This window comes from Lissotriton vulgaris, chromosome 4_1 (assembly GCF_964263255.1).
Source record: "Lissotriton vulgaris chromosome 4_1, aLisVul1.2, whole genome shotgun sequence".
NCBI lineage: Eukaryota > Metazoa > Chordata > Amphibia > Caudata > Salamandridae > Lissotriton > Lissotriton vulgaris.
The window spans coordinates 763,779,630-763,806,845 of record NC_141691.1 but is presented as its reverse complement, the minus strand read 5'-3'; the positions used below and the strand labels follow the sequence as shown (position 1 = coordinate 763,806,845).

Sequence of the window (27,216 nt, the reverse complement as noted above, 5' to 3'; positions counted from 1 at the left end):
CAGTAGGTAAGCACTCATTCATTGTTTGCAGATTGTTGGAAATTGGGTTACTGGTTGGGTGGGGTGAAACAATACTATGTGCCATTCATGCATGAATACAGACACCAACGTTCGCGTTTAATTAGCAGCTGACGGTGCTCCTGTCAGTTTTTTTACCCCGACCTTCTCTTCGATGAAGTCCTTAACTTAGCGTTACCTACAAGCCTTTATTAAAGAATCAAAGTCCCCTGAAGAAGGGCTTTTGCCCGAAATGCATTGGGCAGAATAATGTGGAGTGAAATAAATTACCACGTACTATGAACGTAATAGTATGAAATCCAAACAGAATAAAATCAACACATTGATACAATTATTCACATGACTTCTATGAAACTTTATTGAAATCTCAATCAAGTTGTGCCGACTTGGGGACATTACTCCCACGGAAAATAACGCTTGTTGTTCAGGGAAATACTTTGCCTCATATATTAGAATGTCCTAATCCATGAAAACATTTTTATGGGAAGTAATCAAGTTTAGATAAAAATCTACACATTTGACTGATATAAGAAATATTATTATGTCAAAGAAAGTTCTTAAATTTAATTTCTGTTTGAATTATGACACCATGGTTATTTCCTTCCAGAGGGCCCACCTTGATGCAGGTGTTGAAACCCAAAACATCCTGCCTGCCTTCAAGGCACTGAGTGCTGAAATCAATAAACCCAGCAGTAACTACACCCTTGAAACTGCCAGCAACATGTATGTGGAAAAGACATACCAGGTCAAGCAGGTGAGTGAAATACTCGACTAAGAACTATAAAATCAAAATATATTGTTTTCTTAACAGTTTCTTCTTTGCTGTTCCAACCAACCCCCTCGAGATATTTTCGTGAGAGCTTACTAACCCTTTATTCACAGAAAGTTGAGCATCGTCATCGACCCCTTTGAAATGATGAAACTAGTTGAGCACTCAAAGTGAAACACATTTTTAAACCAGTATACCACAAAACCAGAATTGCACTTGATGAAATTGCAAATTACGCAACTATACATGAAGCTTTTTCCTGAGCTAGTTGAGCATTGATTTAGTATTTAGAAAATAATGTATTGATTAGGTTCTCAGATTCAGGTAATGCCCAAATGTTCAGACTTATTTAATACACAAATGGATTGAGCTTTACTCGAAGTTGAGCAATTGAATTTGCATGTGTAAATGTGCACCAGTCCTTATTGAGGTACAGTTTCTCTAACTTTGAGTCAATATTCCTACAAGCTAGAGCAAGATGCAAAGTTCATTGGATATGAGAACTGTCCTTTTGCTGCGAATGTTGACTTCTTTGCCACATGCCTTCACTCTTCCCATCAGCAGCCATGAGACACTTTTAAAATTGCTGCCTAGTCTTCATCCAGGTCCAGCGGCTATTCTGAAACCACCAGCAACTAAAATATCTTGCCTGGTAGCTCATGACATCAACACTTCTTTTTTCGTGAGGGATTTGGCTGTGCTTTCTGTAAAAGGGAGTGATCCCCCACCTCTTGAGTACGGTAGATGTGGCCCCGGTGGACCCAACTAGTTGTAATCCCATCCCAGCACTGGCCAGGATTATGGAACAGCATCTTGCTAAATGACTTACTGCCACCTCAGAAGCAAGAGAATTACTTGATCAGTTGAAGGCACGATTTTGTCCAGGACAAAATACTAAGATGGTTCTTGCAACCACATTTGACAATCTATGATTCACGAACGACCAATATCAGACTACAGTCTTAAGCTTCCAGGTCTGTCTGCAACCTCTGATACTGCAGACCATCAGATCCTCCTTGATCAGCTAGCAAACCTCGGCCAGACTGACCCTGCTCTAAACTGGTTTTACTCCTTTTCTCCCAGCCTGCCGTCAATCAGGCTTCCTACCTCTGTTCCATCCCAAAGACATGAGGGTGAGATGCGGGTGTCTCAGGCTTCTGCATTTTCTCTATTCTATTTACTATTTCTGTTCTGTTATTAGAGTTTATTAGTAAGTTTGGGTTTCATGTGTACGTGTATGCTGATGACGCCATGTGCTCTTGAAGTTGGTCTGTCCATTGGGTTCGGAGGTACCTCCTCTTAAGGATTGACCTCTCGCCATTGAAGGCTGGGTGGCAGCACACCTTTTGAAGCTTAATAGTAACATGACCGAAATCCTGAGTATTAGTAATAAATGTACTTACTACTTGTTTCAATTATCTCTGGCTCGCTGTCATGAGTAACCTACATTCTTCTGCAAAAAGAGTTATAAACCACACATTCCTGGTTTGATAAAAATCTTTGTTTGTCTTCTAAGTCCACAAACTCCAGACTTCCTGTGTTCGGCTTCTTCATGATTTGGAATAAAATTCTGCCCTTTCTTCTACCTTAGTATCCTGCTCCAGTGGTCAACTTCCTAATCCTCCTTTGTGTAGACTATGCTAATGTTGTCTATCTTGAGGCCAAAGATGCACAGATTAACCTACTACAGAAGATTAAGATTATAGCGTTAACTCAAACTAAATTTATCACTTAATTTCTTAGTCCAACTTTCTTAGGCTAGACAGGGACGTGAGATTACTACTGTAGAATGGGGCAGTCCTGCGGATAGCAGTGAACACCTTATACTGATCTGTATATAATGGAAGGATTGCCTTACCACACCTTAGGGCATACTACTTAACTGCCCAGAAACAAGCTATTAATGACTGGGTCTATGCCCCAGCTATTGGTGTACCCCACATGGGAGCACTACTTTCACAATGGCAAAGATAGTAGAACCCTGAGTCTCCAACTCGGGCTGCATTGATAGCCTGGCATAAAACATTTGCACATATAGGATGTAAAGAGAACTTCATGAAGGCCAAAATGCTATGGGTGTGGGAGATGCTAAAAGGAAGTTCCCTGATTACAGGGCTTTGACAGATGGGATATACTCGGGATCTCCAAATACGAGACATCATTGAAGATGGGATGTCAAAACATTTGAGAGTATACAAGTAGTATATGACTTCTCATGCACACAATTCTAAAAATGCACACAACTTAGACATGCCCTCCGCGCTGAAGGCATGAAGACGTCATGCCAGATGTACACGTCGTGACGCATGTACACAAGTGTATCACAACAGATGTGCATTTTGATTTGTGCCTGCTTCTGAATCATGACGCAAGTGGTCCATTTTGAATTTTTCTAACTTACCATTTTAACATGGTGGATGGCCATATTAAAACACTATATTGACATGTAAAAAAGGGAAAAAACTGAGGATAGGATGCAATCAGCTTGGCAGTACTTTGCAGCAGCTGAGCCTTTGTAAAAAGAAAATCAAAACACAGGGAGTATGACATGAAGTGGGGCCAGAAGAGAGCACAATCTGCCCTATAATGGGATGGGGAGCGAGCTAGGAGTGTTGAAAATATGGTGCAGGGGTTGAAGGGGGATGAAAAGTAAACGAAAAACTGAGGTAATTCTTATAATAAAAGCAAACAAGCATTTGCATCCGTTGTTTATTTTTGCATCGCGCTTTCACTTTAAAGTGAAAGTGAAATGCAAAAATGAACATGCGGCGCCAAGTCTCCTTTTTTACCCGGCCCAATCAGAGAGCCAGACTGGCACGTGCAAAGTAGTGTGACAAAGCTTCTGATAAGAAACTTCGCCATGACAGCCGTAATGCAGGCGATCCAGTCTGGATGGGCCGGACCAAAATGACAAAGGGAGGCAACGAAACCCATCCTTTCCAATAGGAAGTCAGCATTTACCATAAACGCGGACGCTACCCAATGGAAATGAGGGGCGTGGCTTCAAGCCCATTTGTAAAAGTCCTCATTAACAATAAATCTCGCAAAGCGAGCTACGCATGTGCGCAGCAACGCTAGGCGAAACCTAAAAAGTGTTTAGTGAAATATGCAGTGGAGGATACAACTCATCTATTCATATCTCTGTGAGACTGCAAAGCTCCTGCAGTGGGCAAATACATAAATACAGAGGAAATCTATTGAATCAAGATAATTGAACCGAGATACATAACAAAGCCATCCAATCATGAGCAAGGAGCTGACCCAAACTCCATTTGATGTATATTGGAAACTGTATGTCTAGTCGACAGACCTAAAGGGAGTTTTTCTACTTCCACATTTCTATAAATCCTACATAATTCTGAAAAAATTATTATACTCTTTCAACTTCCACTAAGAATTGCGTAATTACCATGGCAAAGTGTAATTTCTGGTCCAAAAATTCCAATAATTCCTCATTTTGGGCCAGACTTTCACTGGGAGAGTTCAGATGCTTTTAGCCACTGAAATTTCTGCCTGAAAGTAAAAGATCTGCAGTGTTTCCGCAGATCTCTTAATTCCAATGGGGCTAGTAACTGCTCTTACCATCCTCATCTGGATTAAAAGGCAACTCGTAATGAAGGCCCATCTTGAGTGTTACCCTTTCTCACAATCTGTGGTCTAGAACCCCTTGCTCATGGTTTTGTTTTGAGTAAGGTTAGGTGTAGAAAACTGATAACTCTAATCTTTGATATTACTACAAAATAAGGAATAAGTTCAAATGGTGCAGATGCAGGTCTGATTCACCATAGGAACAGTGACAAAATGCATCCTAATTTGTTTGACTTGCACTGATAAGTAACATTTTTCATCCAATTTTTGGCTGCTGTAGTTACTATTTAATATGGTACAAGCCCTAGATTTTTTTTTTTGGAGTGTTATGTAGCGCGAACCCGACCCAAAGGTATCAGCGCCCTTTACATTGAGCACCAGTAGTGGTACAGATGGACACATTCATTTATTTAGGCACGGGGAGATTACGTGATTTGCCCAGAATCACAGGATGTTGAGCGTCCCTGCTGAGACTCCAATCCAGTTTCTCAGCTTTGAGGTTGGCCGCTCTAGCCAATGGGCCACATCCTCTCACATAATTTCACCCGTCCCTTTCTGGAATCCCAAATCCTATGCAATAGTTCATCTGTAGAGTTAATGGCCTGAAGCTGGAGTTCTTCTATGGCTTTGCATTGAGTACAAGCTTTTAGTGGCAAAGCATGATCTATGTTTCAGTACCAGTACAATTTGGACCCATGTGCCTGGTAAAATGTAATCTGAAATCATATCTCATGATCCATTTTTTTCCCTTTTCTCCTAACATTACACAGTTCCACCGCAGATAAAATCAAAGCATCAACAATATATTCCCCATTAATACTTTGAGCAGTAACACTCATAAAAGAATTCCAATGACATATACACTTCTATTAATTTTGATATTTCTAGTGATAGTGAGTTCCGTCCAGAACATTCTAAATTATATAACATAACAGTCCTCAGAGCCAGCAAAAAATATTGTTATAACCATTTTCAGAGGACCTAAATGCCTAATAAATCCCAAATCTAACTTTCAAACATAATATCTCTTTTTCCAATATCCATCTTTTAAACTACTTTACGTGTAAGACATACGTCCATGAATCACACGTCATGTACAACTTACACAACTCACAGTAGCAGAAGGGCCAAGGTTAACCAATTTGTTTCAACATAGTAAATAACCCCTTAATATCAGAACACTGGATCTTAATACCACTCTTCTTCTCAGTATGCTTTTACTTCCTCTAACTATATTCTTCACAGTGCAAAGTGTTCCCAGCATCTCTGCATCTACCCCTTTTCCTTATGTAGAACCAAAATTGAAACAAAAACTTCTTTCCTTGAGTCTCAAAGGCAATATTTCTGTCAAGAGAACTTCAGGATCGGTGGCCACATTCTGACTTCCTTCAGCACAATCCAAATTCTTTAAATTCCTATGAGTCCCCCTTACTCAACCTCAGTTTGTTATCTTTGCACCCTTTGCTGTAGACTGAGTTGCCCGTTTGTGATGCTTTGACCTTTCAGAAGCCCAGGACCCTTAGTGAACTGCTCATTTCATGGTTACTTCTCATATAACCTCCTCTTTAGGTCTGAGACCAGACAAGACTTTTCAATATTTTAAAATATATATTATTAATACATATTTAACAGGGGCTTTCAGTCAACTTTCTTCATCCATTGGTCTGTTGGTGTGTTGTTCACATTTTGCTACCGCCCACTATAGCGTACAGCATGGTGCGGGAGGTCAACCCACGTCAGTCACTGGATTACTTTACCTTGAGTGACTGTATTTTGCTCTTTCACAAGGAGCACATCCGCACACAACGTAGCACTCCACAGTGTCTATGTTTTTATTTTTACTTTATTACTTTGGTGTTGCATGTGTGTTTAGAGTCTGTTGAGATAGCATTGTGCATTCTACCTGCTCTCCATGTTGATCACAGAGCACATTCCAGCGTTATCAGTTACTGTCTCCTGCTATAGGTGTTGTAAATTCCTTTTGGAGTGGCCTTTTTATTATCTGACTGCTGCTATTTCACAACATACCAAATTGTGTCCATTTGAAACTTTTCTTAATGAAGTTGTCATTTATTGTTTTAGTATGCGTGCAAATCAACCGGCTTTTTAGGTCTGGTATTATCCAAGGCCTTTTGATCTCACTAAAACTAGGCGGGTAACATAATTAGTTATAAGGTTTTTCATCCTGACTTCATACATTTGTGTGTAGATGTCCCACTCATGTTTTTTACTTCCACCCACTCTTGCATGCTTCATAGGGCAATAAGTCAGACCCGTTCCACCATTGGCTGACTTTACTGTGAGTCACGCATGCTGCCCTTTCACAAAGAGTACATCCACACACAAGTAGTTCTCGTCAGTGCTAGGGACTACTTGTGTGTCCTTTTTTTAGACCGAAGCACCCGAACTCTTGGCTTTGCCAATGCTTGTTTCGAAAATGGTTTGTCTCTGCTGCTTCTGAGCTTATGTTCGATATTTTCCTCCCTTCCTGATGCGTGAGATTGTATGGAATGTCTAAAAGAAAAGGCCACCCGGACTCACCTCCTTTGATAGTAACCCAATAATCAGCTTGCTACCGGCCGGCTCTTCTTTTACTAGTGACAGATCATTCAATAGCTTGATATTTGCTTGGACAAAGACGACCGACATTTTCCTGTTCACCTTCAGCAAGATTTTCCTCTTTTGTGCACAGTAGTGGAGCCTTGTCAGCAATTCTCTCTGGGATTTTGTCTGGTTGTTTGCCCCCCTGTCCATTAGAACTTGGAGCCTACTCTTAATCCTGAAGAATGTATTGAAAATGATTGCACCATTGAAATGTCAATATGACCTCTCTGGCCCACCAGTTCAGTTACACCCAGGATGTGACGTAATATGTTGTCGCTGTTCTGTACGTCATCGAAATAAAGCTTACGTTCACTCGTTATGTTTAAGCTCCTTCATTCACTTCTTTAGCCAATGGCAAACAGTTTAGTGGTACAAACCATTTTGAATCACTTTCATAACATGCTATTATGGTGAAGCTATCAGTCGCTTTGGGTTTTCTTGCCCCCCAGTCGCAGGGATCGCCCATATTGTAATCTGTGTCTTTTTATTTGTGTATTTTATAGCGTAGTAATAACACCATCTTGATATGATGCAGCTGGGGCCAAGCCCTCTATTTTACGTACCATTTTCCTGAACATGAAATGACTCGTTAACAGGCCTATCTTTTCTTGCATCCAAGGATTATACCACTGACATTAAGAAGTACTTTGACGTGCAGCCAGAAAGTGTCAACTTCGCTGGAGATGCGGAAAATGCCCGAAAGAAGATAAACGGCTGGGTTGAAACCAAAACCAAGAGTAAGCACACAGCACGAATGTTCCTTTCTACCTTTAGCTTCTTTCTTTCCTCCCTCTCCTCCTTCCTCCATTCCTAACATTGTTGAGCTCTTTCTATTTACACTCATTTCTTCCTGTGTTTTATCTCCCTTTCTTACAAATCAAGGCCCACATGCATCAAAGTCCGATTTTGCGATTCCTAATTTGCGATTTTTACCGAATCGCAAATAAGGAATCGCAAAACGGGATGCATGATTGAAAGTGCATAATATTTGCGATTCGGTAAAAATCGCATTTTTTACCGAATCGCAAATATTATGCGAATTCCAATTTGCGATTTCGCAATTCCCATTGATTCCTATGGGCCAAAAGGCCCATAGGAATCAATGGGAATTGCGAATTCGCAAATTGGAATTCGCAAAATGTTAATACATTCCATGGGTGCAGGGGGGGGGGTCCAAATGACCCCCCCTGCACCCCTGAAATGTATTTTTAAATGGATGTTTCACACACACATGTCCTAAGGACATGTGTGTCTGTAACATGACAGTGTTTAAAATGCTATTTTGAGCATTTTAAACCTTTTTCGCAAATAATTACCACGAGGTTCACCCTCGTGGTAATTTGCCCACCCTAAATGCGAATTCGCAATTTTAAAATTAATCATGCACTGCTTTTAAGGAATCGCAAATTTGCGATTCCTTAAGAGCAATCGCATTTTTGGAATTCGCTAAAAATAACGATTTTTCCAAAAATGCTTGATGCATACTAAAAAGGTATTTAGGAATCGCAAACGGCCGATTTTACCGAATCGCACCGTTTGCGATTCCTAAACAGCTTGATGCATGTGGCCGCAAGTGTTATTGCACACGTCACCCGTTGTCACTAGCCAGCATCAGGCCCTTCATGTAAATAGTGGTCGGGTGCTGTCAGCAGAAGCTCTCTTCTTTCGGCACATGGGGCAGTGGGAAGGCTTGTCTGCTGGCTTTAGGTGCTCTAGAACAATGTTGATCTACTCTTCAGCACACCTTGGGCCTAATTTATGAGAAGTGACGCATCGCTGCGTGAAAGCAGCGATGCGTCACTTCTCAGTGCGCCCTCCTTGCGTCATATTTACTGTATGACGCATCATGTCGCAAGGAGTTACAGATACGTCAGTATTTCTGTCGTATCTGTATGGCGCAAAAGTGACGCATTGCTGGAGTGTGTCACAAAAGTGACGCAACTCCAGCAATGTGTCCTTTCACATTGGGCAAGCCCAAAGTAAAAGGGCTGGTGTGAGTCTTACGCTTGCTGTGGGGCAGGCGTAAGATATTGACGCATATGCACCCTAGAAGTGGCGCAGTGAAATCAGGTAGATTTCACTGCGTCATTTCTACGAGGCTTACTTATGTGGGATCGCCCACCCTGCATACATTATACCTAGCGCAGGTATAATGTAGTGCAGGCGTTTACAAAGTGACTCGTCACTTTGAAAATAGGGTGCAACAGGAGGCATGTTTTACGCCGCCGATGCATCACAAAAAGTGACACAACGGAAGCACAAAACTGTCACAAGGCCTCATAAATAAGGCCCTCTGTTTTTTTTTTGGGATGTGTTCAAACCAGTTACCAATGTGAATAGTTGTTGCCAGCACAGCAGGATTATGGTAACGATGTAGGCACATGTGGTGCAGCTGGAGACACCAAAAATAAGAACACCCTTCATAGCATTATAATTTCACATTTGTAAAGCGCAAACTTATCACCCCTAGGGGTATCCAGGCGCTGGGGGCAGTTGAGGAGATTAAGTGAGCTATTTCCTAGAGTCACATGATGCTGAGCTGAGCTGCTGTCGGGGATCGAGCCATGAGCCCTGTGCTCCGGAGTGAGCCGTACTGGCCGCTGCGCCACACCTCTGCCTCCCTTCGTGTCCCTATCAGTGTTCTCTCCGCTTTCACAAGAGCCTGACATTGAAACCCCACAATAACCCTTGCCAAATCACGAGGCATGCTCAGTAGCCCCTCTTAAGAAAAGGCCTGATCAATCTCTTCTCTGAAAAGGCATGTCTTTAACCATTGTTAGACGCCATCTTGACGTTCAGTGGGGAGGGTGGTCCATCTTGGTGCATGGAGCGCACTGCTGTTGAGCTTCGGCTGCACCACTGGTACAGCACTCATTAAAAGGATGATGAAGATATTTACGCTTCATTTGGAAATGACCTCAGAACTGAACATAGAGGTGACAGCAGGAAAGAAATACTGTCACACCCTAATCCCGACTCCTTCTCTTGTTTTTCACCTGTTTCACATCAGGATGTGATCAAAATCATCTCCACCATTAAATCAGGCTCTCCTTTGGACCCCTGTCCTCCGTCCGTGATGCAGAAACTCACAGAAGTGATCTCACTCCCATTGATGGAAATCTGCAATAACATATTCCTAACAGGCCAATTTCCTAGTATATGGAAGAAGGCTGTTATTAAACCCCTCCTAAAAAAACCGTCCTTAGATCCTACTGCCGTCGCAAGTTATAGACCGATTGCGTGCCTGCCCTTTCCTGCCAAAGTATGCGAATATCTGATGAATCAGCAGCTCTCAGAGTTCGTCGAGACTCACCAACTTCTCGACGAAACGCAGTTTGGATTCAGGAGAGGGCATGGAACAGAGACTGTCTTGATAAAGGCCTCTGATGAGATCAGGACGATCATGGATCAGGGAGGGGCGGCTGTTCTTATCCTTTTGGATTTGTCAGCAGCCTTTGACACGGTCGACCATGTCACTCTTGTCGACCGTGTCACAACTCTGGGGATAAATGGTCGGGCTAAGGATCTTATTTCATCCTTCCTGGCAAACCGTACCCAGACAGTAAGGCTCGGAGACTTTTATTCTCCCATCTCTGCACTCCCTTGTGGAGTCCCACAAGGCTCCTCGCTAAGTCCCATGCTCTTTAACATCTATGTAGCGGACTTAGCGAGGATAATAAAGGCCTATGGGATACAGTTAACATCGTATGCAGATACCCAGCTGGTGCTGGGTATCCATAAGGATGGCCTTACTGTAGCAGCCAACTTCCAGAAAGCTATGCTCGAGGTCAGTACTTGGATGGCCTTGAATTGCCTCAGGCTCAACTCTGACAAGACCGAGATCATGACCTTCGGAAAACTCTCCCCTGAATGGTCCCTCAGTTGGTGGCCAGATAAGCTCGGCCATCCACCTGTCCCAGTGGAAAAAGCCAGAAACCTGGGAGTGATTTTCGACAACAAGCTGGTCTTTGACCTCCATGTCAATAAGGTTGTGTCATCTTCATTCTACATCTTGAAAAAGATCAAGAAGCTGCTACCTTATCTCCCTCCGTCAGCTGGGAAGACTCTGGTTTCTACCTTAGTCTTCTCAAAAATAGATTATGGGAACGCTCTCTTCCTCCACACTCAGAAGCGTGTCATCATGAAGCTGCAATCTATTCAGAACGCGGCTGCTAGGATTCTCCTCAACATCCCTCGCCGCAAATCTACCACCTCTGGTATTCGTCAGCTTCACTGGCTGAGAGTTGAGAGCTGCGTTAAATTCAAGGCCCTCTGCATTGCTTATAAGGCCATACATGGCACAGGACCCAGATTCTTGATCGAAGCTTTTCAGCTCTATACCCCCAGAAGGCAACTAAGATCGGCCAATACCAGTCTTCTGCCGGTGCCACGTACAAGATCAGTCACCTGGGGCGATAGGCGCTTTCTCGTGGCCACTCCAAAACTTTGGAATCTCCTGCCAACTGCCATAAAAGCCGCTCCGAATCTGATTAGTTTCCGTAGGCTTCTGAAAACATGGTTGTTTAACCAGTGAGAAGACGGTAGGATGATGAACCTATGTTGCTCCACAGCGCCGAGACACCTTCGGGTATTTGTCGCGCTATAAAAGTTGCGTAAATAAATAAATAAATAAATGAAATGGCTAATATTGGCATTTATTTTGTGATCTGTACTTTAGAATAAATTGTAATGAATTAAAAATCAAATATTCGTGATAGTTCATTTCTAAGATATCTGTCACTTACGCCCAGTTGGGAAATGAAAGGAAGAAAAGAGTGAACATGCAAAGAATACCACATAGTATGTCGTCCAACAAGTGGAAAAAATTCAAACGCCACCCATATGCCTGTTTGACCTAAACCAATTGTGCAGCATTGTGAAGTATAGGGTTTCACAAAGTAAAGGGTTGACACTATTTCTATTAAATTTAACATTTTAACTATATTTCCATGAGGACTCGGGGGATTTTTTTGTGACTCCCATAAAGTCTACAGATCTACAAGAAGTAAACTTCCAGACCTGCTAAAAGAAAATGACCCTCCCTCACAGTGGCATAACGGGGGTGTGGGAACCTCGAACCACAAAATTTAGACACCGTGCAATTCAGATCATCCCAAAATGTACCTTAGGGGGCTCGGCTCCAGTCATTGATCTTGAGATAAAGAACACCCTCCTCAACATCAGACTCAACATTCATTTAGCAGAGTATAAAAATAAGTAACTGGATCCACTCAATAACTGAGTACTAGATCAGGAAAAAGTTCAATGGTTTTATGGCAAAATCTCAAAAATTAAGCATTACAGAGTAATTAAGTCACAAATCTCTATAATAAATGGGACAGAGTCTCTGGTTGAAAAGGAAAGTCATTTGGCTCCTACACAACCAGGGTTTTATAGAGAAAATTTCAGCACATTAAATGAGCAAAGACGGCAAATTCAAAGTGTCATGACTAGAGATAACACGTTTTAGGCAAATCAGAATATAAACCCTAGTAATAAAGTACACAACACTAGCCCACTTTGGGGAAATTATCTAGCACCTTATATGGTGCTGCTGTCTGGAGATGCACACCACAACATGAAACATAACTTGAGGAATGACCCATACACCAGCGAATTCTTGCTAGGTCACATCAGAAATAAGTGGAAAAGATCTTGGGTACTCGGTACATTAGGAACACGAAGCCCATTCATAATAAATGCACTCTAAGGAAAATATCTAGTTACGTCACAGTGTCCCGTGCTCTGCAAGGGCTGTGGAGAGAGAAGACATGCAGTGCGACTTGTATGGGAGGGGGAATGAGCAGGAGCAGTTTGAACAGCATTACAACAGCATCCATAATAGTTCGAATAGTGTCTTCATGAAAATATGGCACAACTAAATTAATTGACACACTTCTAAATATCATAATAAACTTGTTTCAAGTGCAATGTTAATAATCGAGTATTTGCATTTAGAATTCATCATAAAAATCATTAACACTCATTATTTATTGTCAGGGACGGACTAGCCGTAGCAGGTATCTGGCGTTTATCCGGCAGGCTGGAAGGGTGGGGTCCGGTTTTGCAGCAGTTTGGTGCTGTTTTTTTGTTACTGGAGGCTGGTGTTGCAGCGGTGCTGCAGTATCGGCCCCCAGTAACAAAGCAACAGTGCTTCACACTTGCACCTCTCCAAACCCCCAGCCGCCCCTTGGTGGCTGGTCCTTCAAAATTGCCAGGGCTGCTTTCGATTACCAGTCCGGCCCTGTTTATGGTAACCCAAAATTGTGCATTAAAAAGCAATTCAAAGTGGTATCTGGACAACCTTCTTTTAGAGGACTAGAACCTAACTCTACCATTCAGAAAGCTGACGGGCAGTCCAGACAATAAACTGAACTGTGATTTAAGGCAATATGGCTCATTCCTGCCTTTTTTTCCTGTGCTGGTGCCCTTTTGGCAGTCTAGCTCCAATGCAGGCATCCTTGCACCACGCACAACTGTATACACGTTGACTGAAGGGTCAACTACAGTTAGTCTCTCTGTGAGTCCAACTCTGGAGTCCACTTCTTTGTAAAATAAAATGGCTGTCAGTATTAAAGGTTGGTGCACATGCTGAAGACTGTGTCCTCAGTATCTGATTCTAGATATGCTGAGGGCTGTAGGGCTTGAAGCTCCAGTGTATGAATATGAGGTAGATAACAAGAATGCATAGCTGTTTTGGGTAATTGATGATGAAGCCTAAGCAACTGTCATACGATAGCTTGCAGCCAGGAAGTTTGGAGGTGGGGTGAGTGGATAGCAGCAGCATCGTGTTTCTAGGCATTGGCATTACACAGGCCTCTGCAACACTTGAGGTGCAGGGGGGACCCAGCCTTCAGGGTGCACTCATTCAGCATAAAGCCTATGTATTTCTTGGAGGTATGCAAATCTCAAGGCTCCCAGACTACATTTTGCAGAGAGTCCATACAATTGTGAAATATGCCACAGTCTCTGGGATACTGTGTTCCACCAAATAATCACATTCTAAGGTAGTTCAACAAGTGGGTTTCCCGGGGAAGTAGACCTTTCCACCTATCAAGTAGCAGCGGCTCTCAATTAGAGCGGAGGAGCACCGCCCCACTGCTTTCTGGGCAGTGAATAAAGGAAAACTAAAGTGATGATAAAACATGTTATTATCATTTTATTCTTTCTTGCTTTTGCCTGTATGTCGATTCAAGGGTGGGACGGGGCCAGGCCACCCTGATTGACACTGGCAGGAGGAGTGGTACACACTGATACAAGTGTGCATGTCTTTTTGGCTGGTCGACTTAGGCTAGCCAAACAGACATGCGCACTTAGGTTTCTCCAACCCAGCTGTATTCACAGATGGATGGAAAAGCAGCACGGACTCTCTGTGCCTGAGCCAGTGTCAGACCAGCCCGCTCAGGCCAATCCCTTTGCTGCTCTCATGCTAGATATAGCATGAGAGCAGTGTCTGGATTGGATGGGGAGTCTATGATGTGTCCCAGGGACTACTAAGAGTAGAAGAGCAACAAGGCGCGAGGCGGCCGGCAGTATCAGGTAAGTCTTTTCTTTCTTTATTTTTAACACCCCTGAGCTCCCCTCCCACGCACCCCACCCATTCTCCTCCAGCGCTCCCGCGGCCCATTCACCTGCCACACCACTTATTATTTGCATCGGCCACCACTGCTATCAGGTGAGGAAATTGTTTACTCTTTGAGTCCTCCTTGGTACAGAAGAAATACAGTCTTGCTAATGATTGACAGCAGGATGCAAGTTGTAGCCGTATACTCAGGTAGAATGAGCCAAATGTGGAAACAGGCGGACTGAAGAAGCTGTAGTGGCTAACAAACAAACACAGGTCCTGGGATGTCCTTTTTACTTGGTGGCATCATGAGGAAAGCCTGCAGACGAGGACACTCCACATCCTCCAAACAATGACTGATGGCCAGATTTCTAAACTAGTATTCAGAGAAGGTAATTAGAGCCCAGGGGCTCGGAGCTCCATACAGGACCAGCTTGCCGCGGTGTGGGTTATTCTCACACATAGGCCCAACCAGCATAAGCTATACAGATTCCTGACCTGTTTCCAGGACCACTTTGGGGCTCAGATCTAAGGTTACCCCAGCTGGTTTACAAGGGACATGGTTCAACTAAACTCAATTGCTTTTGTAATATATTTGTCTATTTGCATCCAAATGTTTACATTCAGATTGGTTCATCACCTATGGCAGGGGTTCTTGTGTTCAAAATATTTTATTAGGAATTTTTGTAGACAAGACAAACAAAAAAAAAGATACATTATTGGTATATATAATACAATAATACTAGCACTAAAATATTATCATAACAATATCAATATACCAAAAGATTACCATTGTCATGGAAAAATAGTAAAATTATAAAGGTTGAAAACAGAAACAAACAAGGCTACTCCTCAAAACAATGGTGATACAGAACTGTTAATAAAGTAAGCAGGGTTATTAAACACGTTATAATCCTCAATTGGTTTCCATAGCTGTTGAAATGACGATGTGTTTTTTAATGGTCCTTTGTAAGATAAGTGAGCACCAGATCTAATAAAAATAACATATGACCACCATGCTTGAATTGATATTGCTTCAGATGATTTCCAATTGGAAGTAATAGATTTAATAGTAATAGAAATAAGGAGATTAACGTTTAAGCTGGGGCTCCAATAAAATGGATGATAGGACGTAAGATTTACCAATAAGTATACTATAGGTGAGAGTCTCAGAGATTGGAAGGATTTTAGTGATAATATCCTAAACATTTTCAAAATGTGAGCGACTACATTACAATCAAAAGACATATGTTTCAAAGTTCCATCATAACATTTGCAGTTCCAACAAAGTGGAGAATCTATAAGTTTAGCCTTAAATAATTTACAGTGAGCCCAAAGACAATTGAACAAAATAAAGGCGTTGGTTTGGGATAATGATAAAGGAACCCATCCTGAAATACTGATAGTCTATATTTGTCTCAACTCTTTTAATGAAAGATTCAAGGAAAGTTCTGCATTCCAGTAGGTGGATAAAAAGGTAAGGTTACTGGCATCTGTACAATGAAATTTGGAGACCGTATGTTGGGAGGCCGGAAAAGCGTTAATACAACTTATCGAGTCCGGAGTCTTTATTTGGGGTAACACATTTGGAAAGCATTTAAGTAGTGTGTTGCAAAGAAATTCATATTTAAAGGCTTCGGACTTGGGTAACATGAATCACTCTTGTAGTTCAAAGAACGATAATAAAGCACCATCTACATAAACATCCTGAAGAAAGAAAATGGCAGCGGAAATCCACAGTTTCCAGAATGCAATTGTACGGTTACATTTTAGTGAAGGATTATGCCAAAGGGAGACCATAGTAGAGCCTGAAATACGTGATGAAAAAGAAGAATCAAAATCAACAACAATCAATTTAGTGGAAGCAATGATGGTGGAGGATTTAAAAAAGTTTATTTGAATTAGAAATGGACAGTAGTCATGGGAGAGGAAATGGTGACACCAAATTGCATTCAATCAATAACCATTTAGGGGAGTAATTAGGATCCAAGCATGTGAACTTTGTTTTTAAAAAAATGCTCTATGGTATTTGAAAAAATCAGGTAATCCAAATCCTCCATTCAGTTTGGACAGTTTAAGTTTCGTATAAGCAATATGAAGGGGTTTATGATTCCATATAAATTTTGAACTAAGCTTATCAATTTCTTTTGTACATTGAGAGAGGTAATTGTACAAGCATCATAGACAAGGTGTAAAAGATGATTGGTGCTAATACCATTTTAATGGTTTCAAGTTTCCCCCACCATGACAAATTTTTTCTGTAATTTTGTTAAATAGATAGTCACAATTCAGAGTAATGGAGTGTTTTAAGGGGAGTGTAAAGAATATACTTAGATCAGTTTTTCCCAAACTTTTTCGACCCGTGGCTCCCTTGACCCATTGGTCATCGCCCGTGGCTCCCCACTGTTACTTTTTTTGAAGGGTGGGGTGGATGTAAGCCCGGCCTCTGGAGTACTTCGATTTTTCTCCCTGAAAATTATTGGGAAGAAGCTTATGAAGGTATTATAATCATATACGCAGGGTGTTTCGTATTACTAAGGCGGCACCTCTAATAAAATATTCCTACTTACACTTCTTTGCCCAAGTCTTTTTTAAAGTACCCCTTCAAACTTTTTTACCCCACTTATAGTGCTAGATAGCACCCCTATGCATGTAGGCCCCATTGCCAAAGTGTTTGTGTGCTTGAATGATATTTGCATGCACTTCCATTTCTACCCATGTCATACGTGTCAACACACCCATCTCAGCAGGGTGACTCACAATTATTTAAACACATAGAGTTTTATTTTTGCTGTCTCCTCCCTAAAATTGTCTCCAAATCAATGCAAGTAAAAAAAATCCACTGAGTGACAGGTTGTGACTGAAAATGAGTAAGGCTGGGTGCCAGTAACTGAGTAGGAGTAAGTCAAAGTGAGTTAGAGAAAGAGTTCTTGCGAGTGAGAGAGTGAGCTGATAGGAATTATGCGTGAGTGAGTGAGTGGTAGTGTCGGAGACTGTGAGTGCCAGTGAGTGACTGTAACTGTGAGTGAAAATGATTGAGTCAGAGTGAGTGAGAATAAGTGAGAATGGGTGAGAGTAAAAGAAACAACATGTGAGTGTGAGTGAGTGAGTGAGAAAGTACGAGAGAGTGAGAGTAACTGTGAATGTGAAGGTGTGTGCACATAAATAATTGAGAATGAGTGAGTCAGAGTGAGTGAGAATAAGCAAGACTGAATGGAATAAGTGTGTAAGAGGGAGTTCAAGTGAGTGTCAGTGAAGGAGAAACTATGAGTTAGAGTGCAAGTGAGAGTAAATGAGTGTGAATGGGTCAGAATGAGTGACAGTCAAGAGAGTGAAAAAGAATGAATGGGTGAGTACAAGTATGTGAGCATGAATGTGTAAGAATGTGTTTAACAATGTGTGTGAGTTACTGAATGAGGATGCGGTGTTTGACATGTGAGTTTGCCATTGGTACTAGCATACAGAAAGTAATTCCTGACTTATACACGCACCAATGGCAAAGTGCTGGTAACTGGGGCAAATCTTATTATAAAAAGCGCCTTTAACAAAACACTAGCACTGACATACTAGTGGCAAAACTTGGCATATGGGGAACCCATGGCAATATGATGAAGCTGGCATACTGGAAGTAAGTCTTGGCATTGGGCACCTATAAAAAAACGCTGGAGCTGGCATACTGGAGGGACGTCTTAATATGGGGAGCGCCCGTGGTAAAATTCTGGAGTGGGCATATTGAAGGTAATTCTTGACATAACAGAAAACAACTGTGGTATATGAGAAAGGGGTGACCATGAGAAAATTCTGGCTCTGGCAATTTGTGGCATAAGGGTCACTAATGGTGTATAGATGACACTAACGCAACATTCTGGCACTTGCACATTGTATGTAATTTTGGGCTAAAGCGGCATCCACGGCAAATGGTGATACCTGTGGCAAAATGCAGGTCCAGGCACAATTGAGGTAATTTTGACATATGGGGCACCCATAGCACATTTTGGAAACAAAATAGGTCAACTCATGAAGAAGTGTCAGGTTTCAATGGCGTGGCACACCAAACAAAGGACTTGAATATTTAAGTGCCCTTTCAGAACCCAGCAAAACCTAAGGGGATGATGGATATCATCCCCTTTGGCATCGCTTTCAAAACCCAGCGCATTGTAGCAAGTGTATGTGAAAAGTGTACTTTAACATGCACTATTTGAACCCATTTTTTCTCAAATCATTTTTGGGGGAAGAACACATTCCAACCTTCTCTCGAAGAGGTTGGGCTCACTCACTCGCTACAGTTCAGGGCAAGTAGGACACTCCGCCACTTTCAAAGATCACAAGATGCACTGCACCAGGAGAAGGTGCACTGTGACTTCAAGAGCACTGTTTGCTTTCTGCAATTTCTGTTACACAGGCTTTATGAAATAAATAAGATCAGCAGTGCAATATGCACTCTTCTGAATAAATTAAACACAAACTAAAAAGCAAACACGTTTGTGAACAAGGTGTTGCATTATTGTGAATAGGTGAAAAAATATGTTTTGAATAAACCTTCACCTCTGTTGCTCACACAAGTGATGGTACCTTTCAAATGACCATAGATGAAAATGTATTGACAGTGCTTTAAATGGGCTAGTACTGGCCTGTGCTGAGCATCTTCATTGAATCTTAATTGCATTTCTCAGCAATTGTGCAGTACACTTAATCGGAGAGCACTGGCCCTTTTCAGAGGCTAAGGTACTCTGGGGTAGTGAATACCTGAACGTTTATAATTCCATTTAAACCACTGATTAAAATTAAGGAATCATTAAGCAAATAACATACCTCATATTCAACTTATGGTCCAAATCAATTAACATATTTTCTTTCTTTCTATAATTTATGAATGTATTTCTCCTAGCCACAGGTGACCTCTTGCCATGCAGTACCAGCAATTTATTATGACTTGAATTCAAACATCTTAAACCTTTGGAGAGTGGCGCCCCTGGCTAATTTGGAGGACGCACCAGGGTGCCACGGCGCACAGTTTGGGAACCACAGACCTAGATATTTGATTTTCTTTTTTTGCCATATAATTTCAGTGTTGTCCAGTACTGAGGGTGTACAGTGAATATTCAAGGAGAAAAATTCTGTTTTATGAGTATTCAAGGTATAGACAGAGACAATAGGATATTTAAAACCGCAGAGGGAGAGGTGGTTGGATTAGTAAGGTATAATAAGACATCATCTGCATAGGCAGACATTTTAAGATTAACAGCAGCTAATATAATTCCTTCAATCTCGACAGAGTTTCGATTGTGGGAAAGAAAAGGTTCAATTGCCAACACAAAAAGAAGAGGCGACAATGGACAGCCTTGTTGAGTTCCTCTATAGAGATAGAAGGGATTTGAAAATTGACCATTAATAAAGAGTTTGGAAGAAGGGGAGCCATATAAAATCGATATCATTTTTATAAAATTATTGCCAAAATTAAAAGATGAAAGTGTACGAAAAAGAAACTGCCAGTGAACCTTATCAAACGCTTTCTCCGTGTCTAAAGCTAGTAGGCCAGCAGTAGAGGTGAGGGTAGAAGCCTTATCAATAGCATGAAAAAAGAGTCTTGTGTTGTTGACAAAAAAGCGTTTTGACATAAATCCAGATTGATCTATATGAATAAGGGACGACAAGACCTGAGCTAATCTGGTGGCTAGGATTTTTGCAAACATTTTGCAATCTTGGTTTATCAGAAAAATAGGACAATAATTTAAAACTTCGGTATGGTCTTTATCTGGCTTTGGTAGAACTATAATTAATGCCTCGGTAAAAGAGCCATTAAGTATACCAGATTGAGAAAATGTAGTGAATAGGTGATAAAGGTGGGGAATAAGAGTGGCAGCAAAGGTTTTTATAAAATTCTGCAGGAATACCATCAGGGCCCGGAGATTTTTGAGGTTTAAGCGATTGAATAGTCAATATATTATCCTATTAACCTATATAGATGCTATGTGGCCCAGCTGTCTTGCCCCCCCCCCCCCTGTACCAAAGAAACAAATTAAGAGTCTGGGCGTATGGTTTGACTGCATCCTTAACTTTACAGAACAAGCACGTAAAGTTGCTGCTAACTGCTATGGTCTTCTTAGATTGATAAGGAAGATTCTTCCTCTCCTTCCTTTTGAAGCCAGGCATATGCTGGTCCAAGCTCTTATGTTATCACGACTGGACTATGCGAATGCACTTTACTTGGGTGCGCGGCAAAGGAACCACTAAGATCTTTCAGACTGTCCAGAACTGTGCGGCCGCCTCTTAATGAATGTCCCGTAACGTAATTCCGCGAAGTTAGTGCTTAGTCGGTTGCTTTGGCTTCCTGTTCAGGAAAGAATCACTTTTAAGGCAATGTGTATTATCTAAAAGTCCATTGCTGGCAATGGCACTCCTTTGATTCAGTCCATGGTGCAATTATATCACACCAACAGGACTTTAACAATAAACTACTTCTTGCAGTTCCTAGGATTAAATGGTCACGGGCGGGAGGTCTAAGGTTCCCCTACAGCGCGGGCAAGTTTGGGAACCAGCTTCCAGACTTTAATCGTCTTGAACATGATTATCTCATGTTCAGGAAGCAGCTGAAGACCTTTCTCTTTCCATGAGCAGTGGTGAATGATACAGTGTCACAGGAAGCGCTGGGGTGCCCTTGGGCCTTGGGTAGCCATGCGCTTTACAAGTGCGTATACATTCATTCATTCATTCATTCATAAAAGTTCAGCTGTTGTGATAGGATTATATAATTTAATTTGATCAAGCTGGGAAAGTTGGGGTAAATTGGTCAAGGTTAAAAAATTAACAAAAATTTGAGAATCAATAAGACTAGGGTTACTATAAGGAAGAGAAGAATTTAAGAAATTCATCTATAATATGTGGGGTAGATGCAGCAACAGTGCCACTGTGTCTATGGATAGCAAGAATTTGATTTCTATCTTTCCTAATGCGAAGATAATTAGATAAACGTTTTCCCGACTTGTTAGCATTAAAAGCAAGTTTAGCTTTCTGGCTAGCAATCTGTATACCAGCTCATTTACTCAACATGGAACTATACTCGTATCTGAGTTTTTGCAATGCGGTTTTAAATACAAGACTTTGAGAAGAGATAAACAGACATTCAATTTTTGTGATCTGTTTTTCTAGAGTGAACAATTTGGTATTAAATGATTTATTCTCATGTGCCATTGTAGAAATAACGACTCTTCTTAAATAAGCTTTAAAAGCATCCCATTTTACAATAGGGGAAGTAACATCATCATGATTATGTGAAAAATATTCATGAATGGCTTTTAAAATGGTATCTCTATGAACTTCCTGAAGAACAACATTAACATTCATTCTCCAGAGACTGTAGAGTTAATCTTTTGTAGATGAAGTGAAATTATTGCATGGTCAGAAATTTCAATTTTACCAATGTAGGTCGAGTTAAAGTCTTCACTAGGTCTCTAGATACCAGCAAATAATATAGGAGCGAATGAGAGTTATTTGGATTGGAGAAAAATGTGAATTGTTTCTAGGTTGGAAAATGTAACCTCCAGATGTCAACCAATTTAGTGTTTTTGAATAACGGTCTGAGGGAATGAAACACTTTGGGGGGAGTCTATTTGGTCAGTGATATTCTATCTAAAAGAGGATCACTAATCAAATTAAAATCACCCCCTAGAATTAAGGAAGCTTTCCCAACTTGGAAAATCTCAGAAGTAATGTGAGACCAAAAATTAGGGTCATCTGCTGTTGGCCCATAGATATTAATTATGTGTAAAATCATATCTCCAATCTTGACTTTAACTAAACGAAATATACCTTCTATATCAGATTTTTAGCCTAGAGCTTGTAGTTGAAGACTTTTTGAAAAAAAGAGTAGCCATGCCATTTTTGTTACCTTGCGCAGGGGAGGAGATAATCTGGCCAACCCATTTTCTTTGCATGTACGTTAATGTATATATAATGATGTTCCTGTTTCACAATCCATGGCGAAAAAAAGACCAGGTAAGGACCTCTTTGCGTGACTTTTTTCTTAAATCAGGTAAAAAGAAGCGGCAACGATATTATCCAGTGAAGCATACATTTTTATTTCATACAATTCAACATAGATACAACAAACATAACCAGTGAAGAGACACACACGAGCATCCAAGAGAGGGAAAGAAAAGAGAGGGAGGAGCACACTCGCACCATAGTAATAACAGTAGCAATACTAACTTGACAACAAATATACCTACGAGTTACCATACAGGTAATGAAGCATAAGTAGTAATACTGTCCGAATAACTTCAAGTTGGAGAGTCATGTGTATCCATTGATAGAGGAGAGTAGTTATCCAGAAAAGCTTGCAGGTCCTTTGGTTGATGAAAGGATTTGGAGATATCGTCTTTCCAGATACGCATGATGGATGGATCGAAGAGTCCACACTTGAAGCCAGATTGAACCGTGGTCTCAAAGCTGCAAAATCTCGTTGTATCGCAACCGTCTCCTTGGCAAAGTCTTGATGGATGAAAATCTTTGAGCCATTAACTGGAAGAGAAGGAATTTCACTAGCTGCCTTTCTGATAAGAACAAGGTGATGGTGACATACAACCTTGAAGATAACTTGTCTAGGCTTAGTCTGACCTGGTTTGCAATGAGATGGAATGCGATGTGCTTTATCTATTTAAACTCTTTCCAAGAACTTCACATTCAATAAATTAGGTAGTAGATTTTCTAAATATCACCTACAATCATTCCCTTCAATATCTTCAGACAAATTAAAATATTGCCTCTTCCTGTTCTCCAACTCAATTAATCTAGTATTGATGAAGTGGATTTTGTAACCATTGACAATATCTTACCCATTTTGGCTATAACATCATGCAGTTTGATCTCATTATCTGTAACCTTCATTGTAAGACTGGCCATGTCTTTCCGTATATTTTTATTTTCCATGGCAATATTGTCAGTTTTTGATCTAACAGCCTTTAATTCCTCCAGAATAGTAACAAGGGAGGGTTCCGATGAACCTACCATTTTTTACTTCACAGGTGGAGGAGAAAGTGTTTGCTCATTTATTTGATGTAGATGTAGATTTATTTTCCATTCTCATTCAAATTAATAAAATGAAGAAACACAGATTAAAATCATCAAAATTACAATATAAAATAAAGTTAAAAGGTTCAAACTGGTGCAGCAGCTAAAACTAGCTGTGGGTGGAAACCAAGGCCGAAGCTGCGCCCTCTCTTAGAGTAGGAATCCGCCTCCCTGACGGGAACTTTGGATTAGGCTGAGGGAAGGTCCCAGTGGAAGTGAGCACACAGCCAGAGGAGGTCCAGAAGTCGCCCAAATCGCCAGGAAAGTTGAAGAAACACTCCTTCTGCATAAGGTAAGCAGTAACTATAGCAGGATATACAAAATTCCTGCAATTTCGGCTTAATTTTACCTCATCGTATGGACAGGTTAGCCAGAGTTTAGTTCTGAGCCGCCATCTTAGATTGCGCGCTTGCACGTCTCTCTGTGGCATGAATTTTTACCCTGTGGTCCGAGGACCTCTGGGTGTGCGTGAGGCCTACTAATGGGTCAGTAACTGTTCTACCAACTTAAATAATATTACAATGAATACAGTATATACAAATAAAGAAGCAAAATTGAAATTATAAATATGTATTTGATTGTTAATTCAGCAAAAAAAAATTATATTTCAGTATTTGGTGTATACTTGTTTTTGTATTTTTGTGTTTTGTTTGGAGGTTGAAATCGTAGAAACTGCTTAGGCCAGGGGTCCTCGTCTTCCAATAATCACTAAAACAACTTCTTGTCGTTTTTGATACACTGTAACATTTCAGCCGCCCCGTAGAGACTCCCGGTTCCTCATTTTACTTACCATTTCCTAACTTTAATTACTCTGATAGACGAGCCTAAGACAAGTCGGGACACCTGACTCCAAAAGCATGCGAGTCCTTGGGGCTCCATCTTTGTTTATATGACGCAACTCACAATCAGAAGACTAAATACTTGCCCTAGAAGTTAGATATTTAACTCCATAGCTGCTTCGAACGTTCTGCGCCAGTGAGGAACGTTCGAAAAACGGGTGGGGCTGCGTCGGCCAACGGTCATTCGCAGCACCAGCCAGGTAGTGCTCCCGTACAGGAAAGGGTTAATAACCATTCACGTTTACTTTAATTAAGAATAATTAGCATTGGAATTAGAGTTGTATGGGGCAATCATTAGCATTTCATAATCCAACATTTTGCAATAATTCCTACAGTATCCTGGGGGGTGGAAGGTTTTTGATGAAAGTCAAGCCTCATCGGTAAAACAATTCTTCATCTTTTTAATAGGCATTGGTTAAAGAGAGGCCAATTCAGCTTGCACACCCTGCCGGTGCTGCAAAATTGCAGTGACATAGCTTCTGACTGGCTATCAAACTTCAGCAAATGTGATAATTTAGATTATTCCATGTCGCTAAAGTTCTAAGAATGGCCTGTATGAGGTATTATTATTTTCATTTTTTTCTGATCTGATAAAAAATTGACAGGCAGCGCAAACATCTGGTGGACTGTCAGAAATATTAGTGTTGGTGTTGGGAATTAAGTGTTGGTGCCAAGCATCAGCAAACACCCACACAATTAAGCACTGGTTAAAACTATAAATATTGCTTAGACAGAAACTATGACATGCTGTCACTGCTAGAGCAGGTGCAGTGTCACACAGGCTTAGGAGTTTGGGAGGCCCACTACACCCAAATTATAGCTGCCTTTTGCTACTCAATCAGAGCGAGGGGCCCTTTATTCTCTCTTGCATTAAGGCTGTGCCAACCTTGCTACTTTACTGGCTATGGACGTTATCATCAGAGATTAGCTCAAAAGTCCAACAGTGTCATGGCATTTCACACGTCTTTTTTAGAAATCTGAAGACATATCATGATCCCATTATGTGCCCTGTGCAGAAGGGGTCTTCATATTTAATTTTTCCATCTACAGCGTGTACATGAACTCAAAAAATCTCCAAGTTAGTGCATGTGCTGCTGACAGCAGGGGCCATCTGCCCTCTGCTGATGGCAAAGGGGTCTGTGATATAGATTTTTCCCGTCTTCAGCGCATACTGTTGCTCTACAAATCTCTGAGTTAGTGTAGGCAGCAAAGCTCAGACACATAAGCCAGGAATTGCCTCTTCTTGTTTCTGATCTCTGCTTTCTGCAAACCATTAAAACCTCTGTAATTAGTTGAGTTCATGTATGCACTGTAGACAAAAAAAACAAAACTGACAGACACCCTCATGAGTTCGGAAACACAAAGATGCAATTTCTTCCCAGGATATCCGCGACTCTTCTGTCTGCCGCCGTGCACTAACGTAGAGATTATAAGAGATAATGGGCCTCATATACAACCATTTTGGCAGTCACAAACAGCAAATTGGCCTATTTGTGACTGCTAAAAAGGTGTGTGGTATGTACAAACCCTATTTTGTGAGTCGGTAACCTATTACCGACTCGCAAAATAGGGTTTGCGATTCACCATTAGGAAGGGGCGTGCTAAGAGTGTCCCTTACTAAAAGCGAGTTGCACTGGTATGTACGATTGTTTTGCAACCACAAATGAGGTCGCAAAACAATCTCAGTAACCACCTACTTCAATTAAGTGGTAAGCCTGTAGCAAGCTGGAAGGGGTCCCTAAGGGACCACTTCCCCTTTGTGTTGGGCTGCGAGAATATTTTTTAAGAGCAGGCAGTGGTTCCACGGACCACTGCCTACTCTTCAAAAATGAAACAGAAATGATTAATTTTTCTTTTTTAAATGCATCGTGTTTTCTTTTAAGGAAAATGGGAGATTTTTTTTTAAAACTGCTTTATTTAAAAGCAGTCACAGACATGGTGGTCTGCTGACCCCAGCGAGCCACCATTCCTGTGAGTGCTGGCCATTCCCGATGGGTCGCAAATTGCGACCTGCCTCATGCATATTGATGAAGTAGGTCATTTGCGACCCCATTGGGAATCGCAAACAGTGTCGTAGACACTGTTGTACATTACAATTTGCGAGTCGCAAATCTTGAGTCACAAAACGTTGCACAAAATGGAATGGTCGTACATCTGGCTAAAAATGTGCGCTGGAGACGGGAATAGAAACACACAGAACTCTTCTGCGTTGGTGCAGTGACCAGGATCATGATAGGGCTACTGATCTTAAAAGTAACATATCACCACATTATCTGCATGTAGGATACCTTTCAGGGGTACCAGGTTTGTATCGGGGAGGCAGTGAGCAGGGCGTTGCCTCCTTTCAGATGGAATAGGATTAAGGCTTGTATGGTTTCTCTGAAATCACTTCCAAGTAGGAACCACTTCCCTTTTTTCCAGAGGGAGAGTTGAAACCGAGATATCTTTGTCTTCCTGGCAATGTGATGCTTAAATAAGAGGTCTGTGTCGACGGTGAATCCCAGACATTTTGTATGATCTGCCACCTGGAGGGTGAAGCCTTGGAGGTTTAAATTGGAGAGTCAGACATGTATCTGGGGTTCTGTGGACAAGCAGAAGGATTTTTATTTTTTAGGTTTAGCTTGAGGAAGTTAGTTGACATTTTACACTGGATAAGTTCGAGGCAGGAGCTGAGTCTTTGGATTTTGTTAAGAGGGAATATTTTTAAGTAGAGTTGAGTATCGAACGGATCTTGATGTTCCTGTCTGCAAGAATGGATCTGAAGG

The 27,216-nt window shown here is 41.2% G+C and overlaps 1 protein-coding gene across 3 annotated transcripts in view; it reads left to right on the top strand.

Moving 5' to 3' along the window:
• The window catches only part of LOC147722556 (serpin B10-like), a 206,064-nt gene that overhangs the window by 72,418 nt on the left and 106,430 nt on the right, over positions 1–27,216 (top strand). For all 3 annotated transcript variants that reach the window (XM_086965090.1, XM_086965091.1, XM_086965092.1), the window contains exons 4-5: positions 626–772; positions 7,599–7,716. In XM_086965090.1, coding sequence (XP_086821216.1) covers positions 626–772; positions 7,599–7,716 — 265 coding nt within the window. The remainder of the gene's footprint in view (positions 1–625; positions 773–7,598; positions 7,717–27,216) is intronic.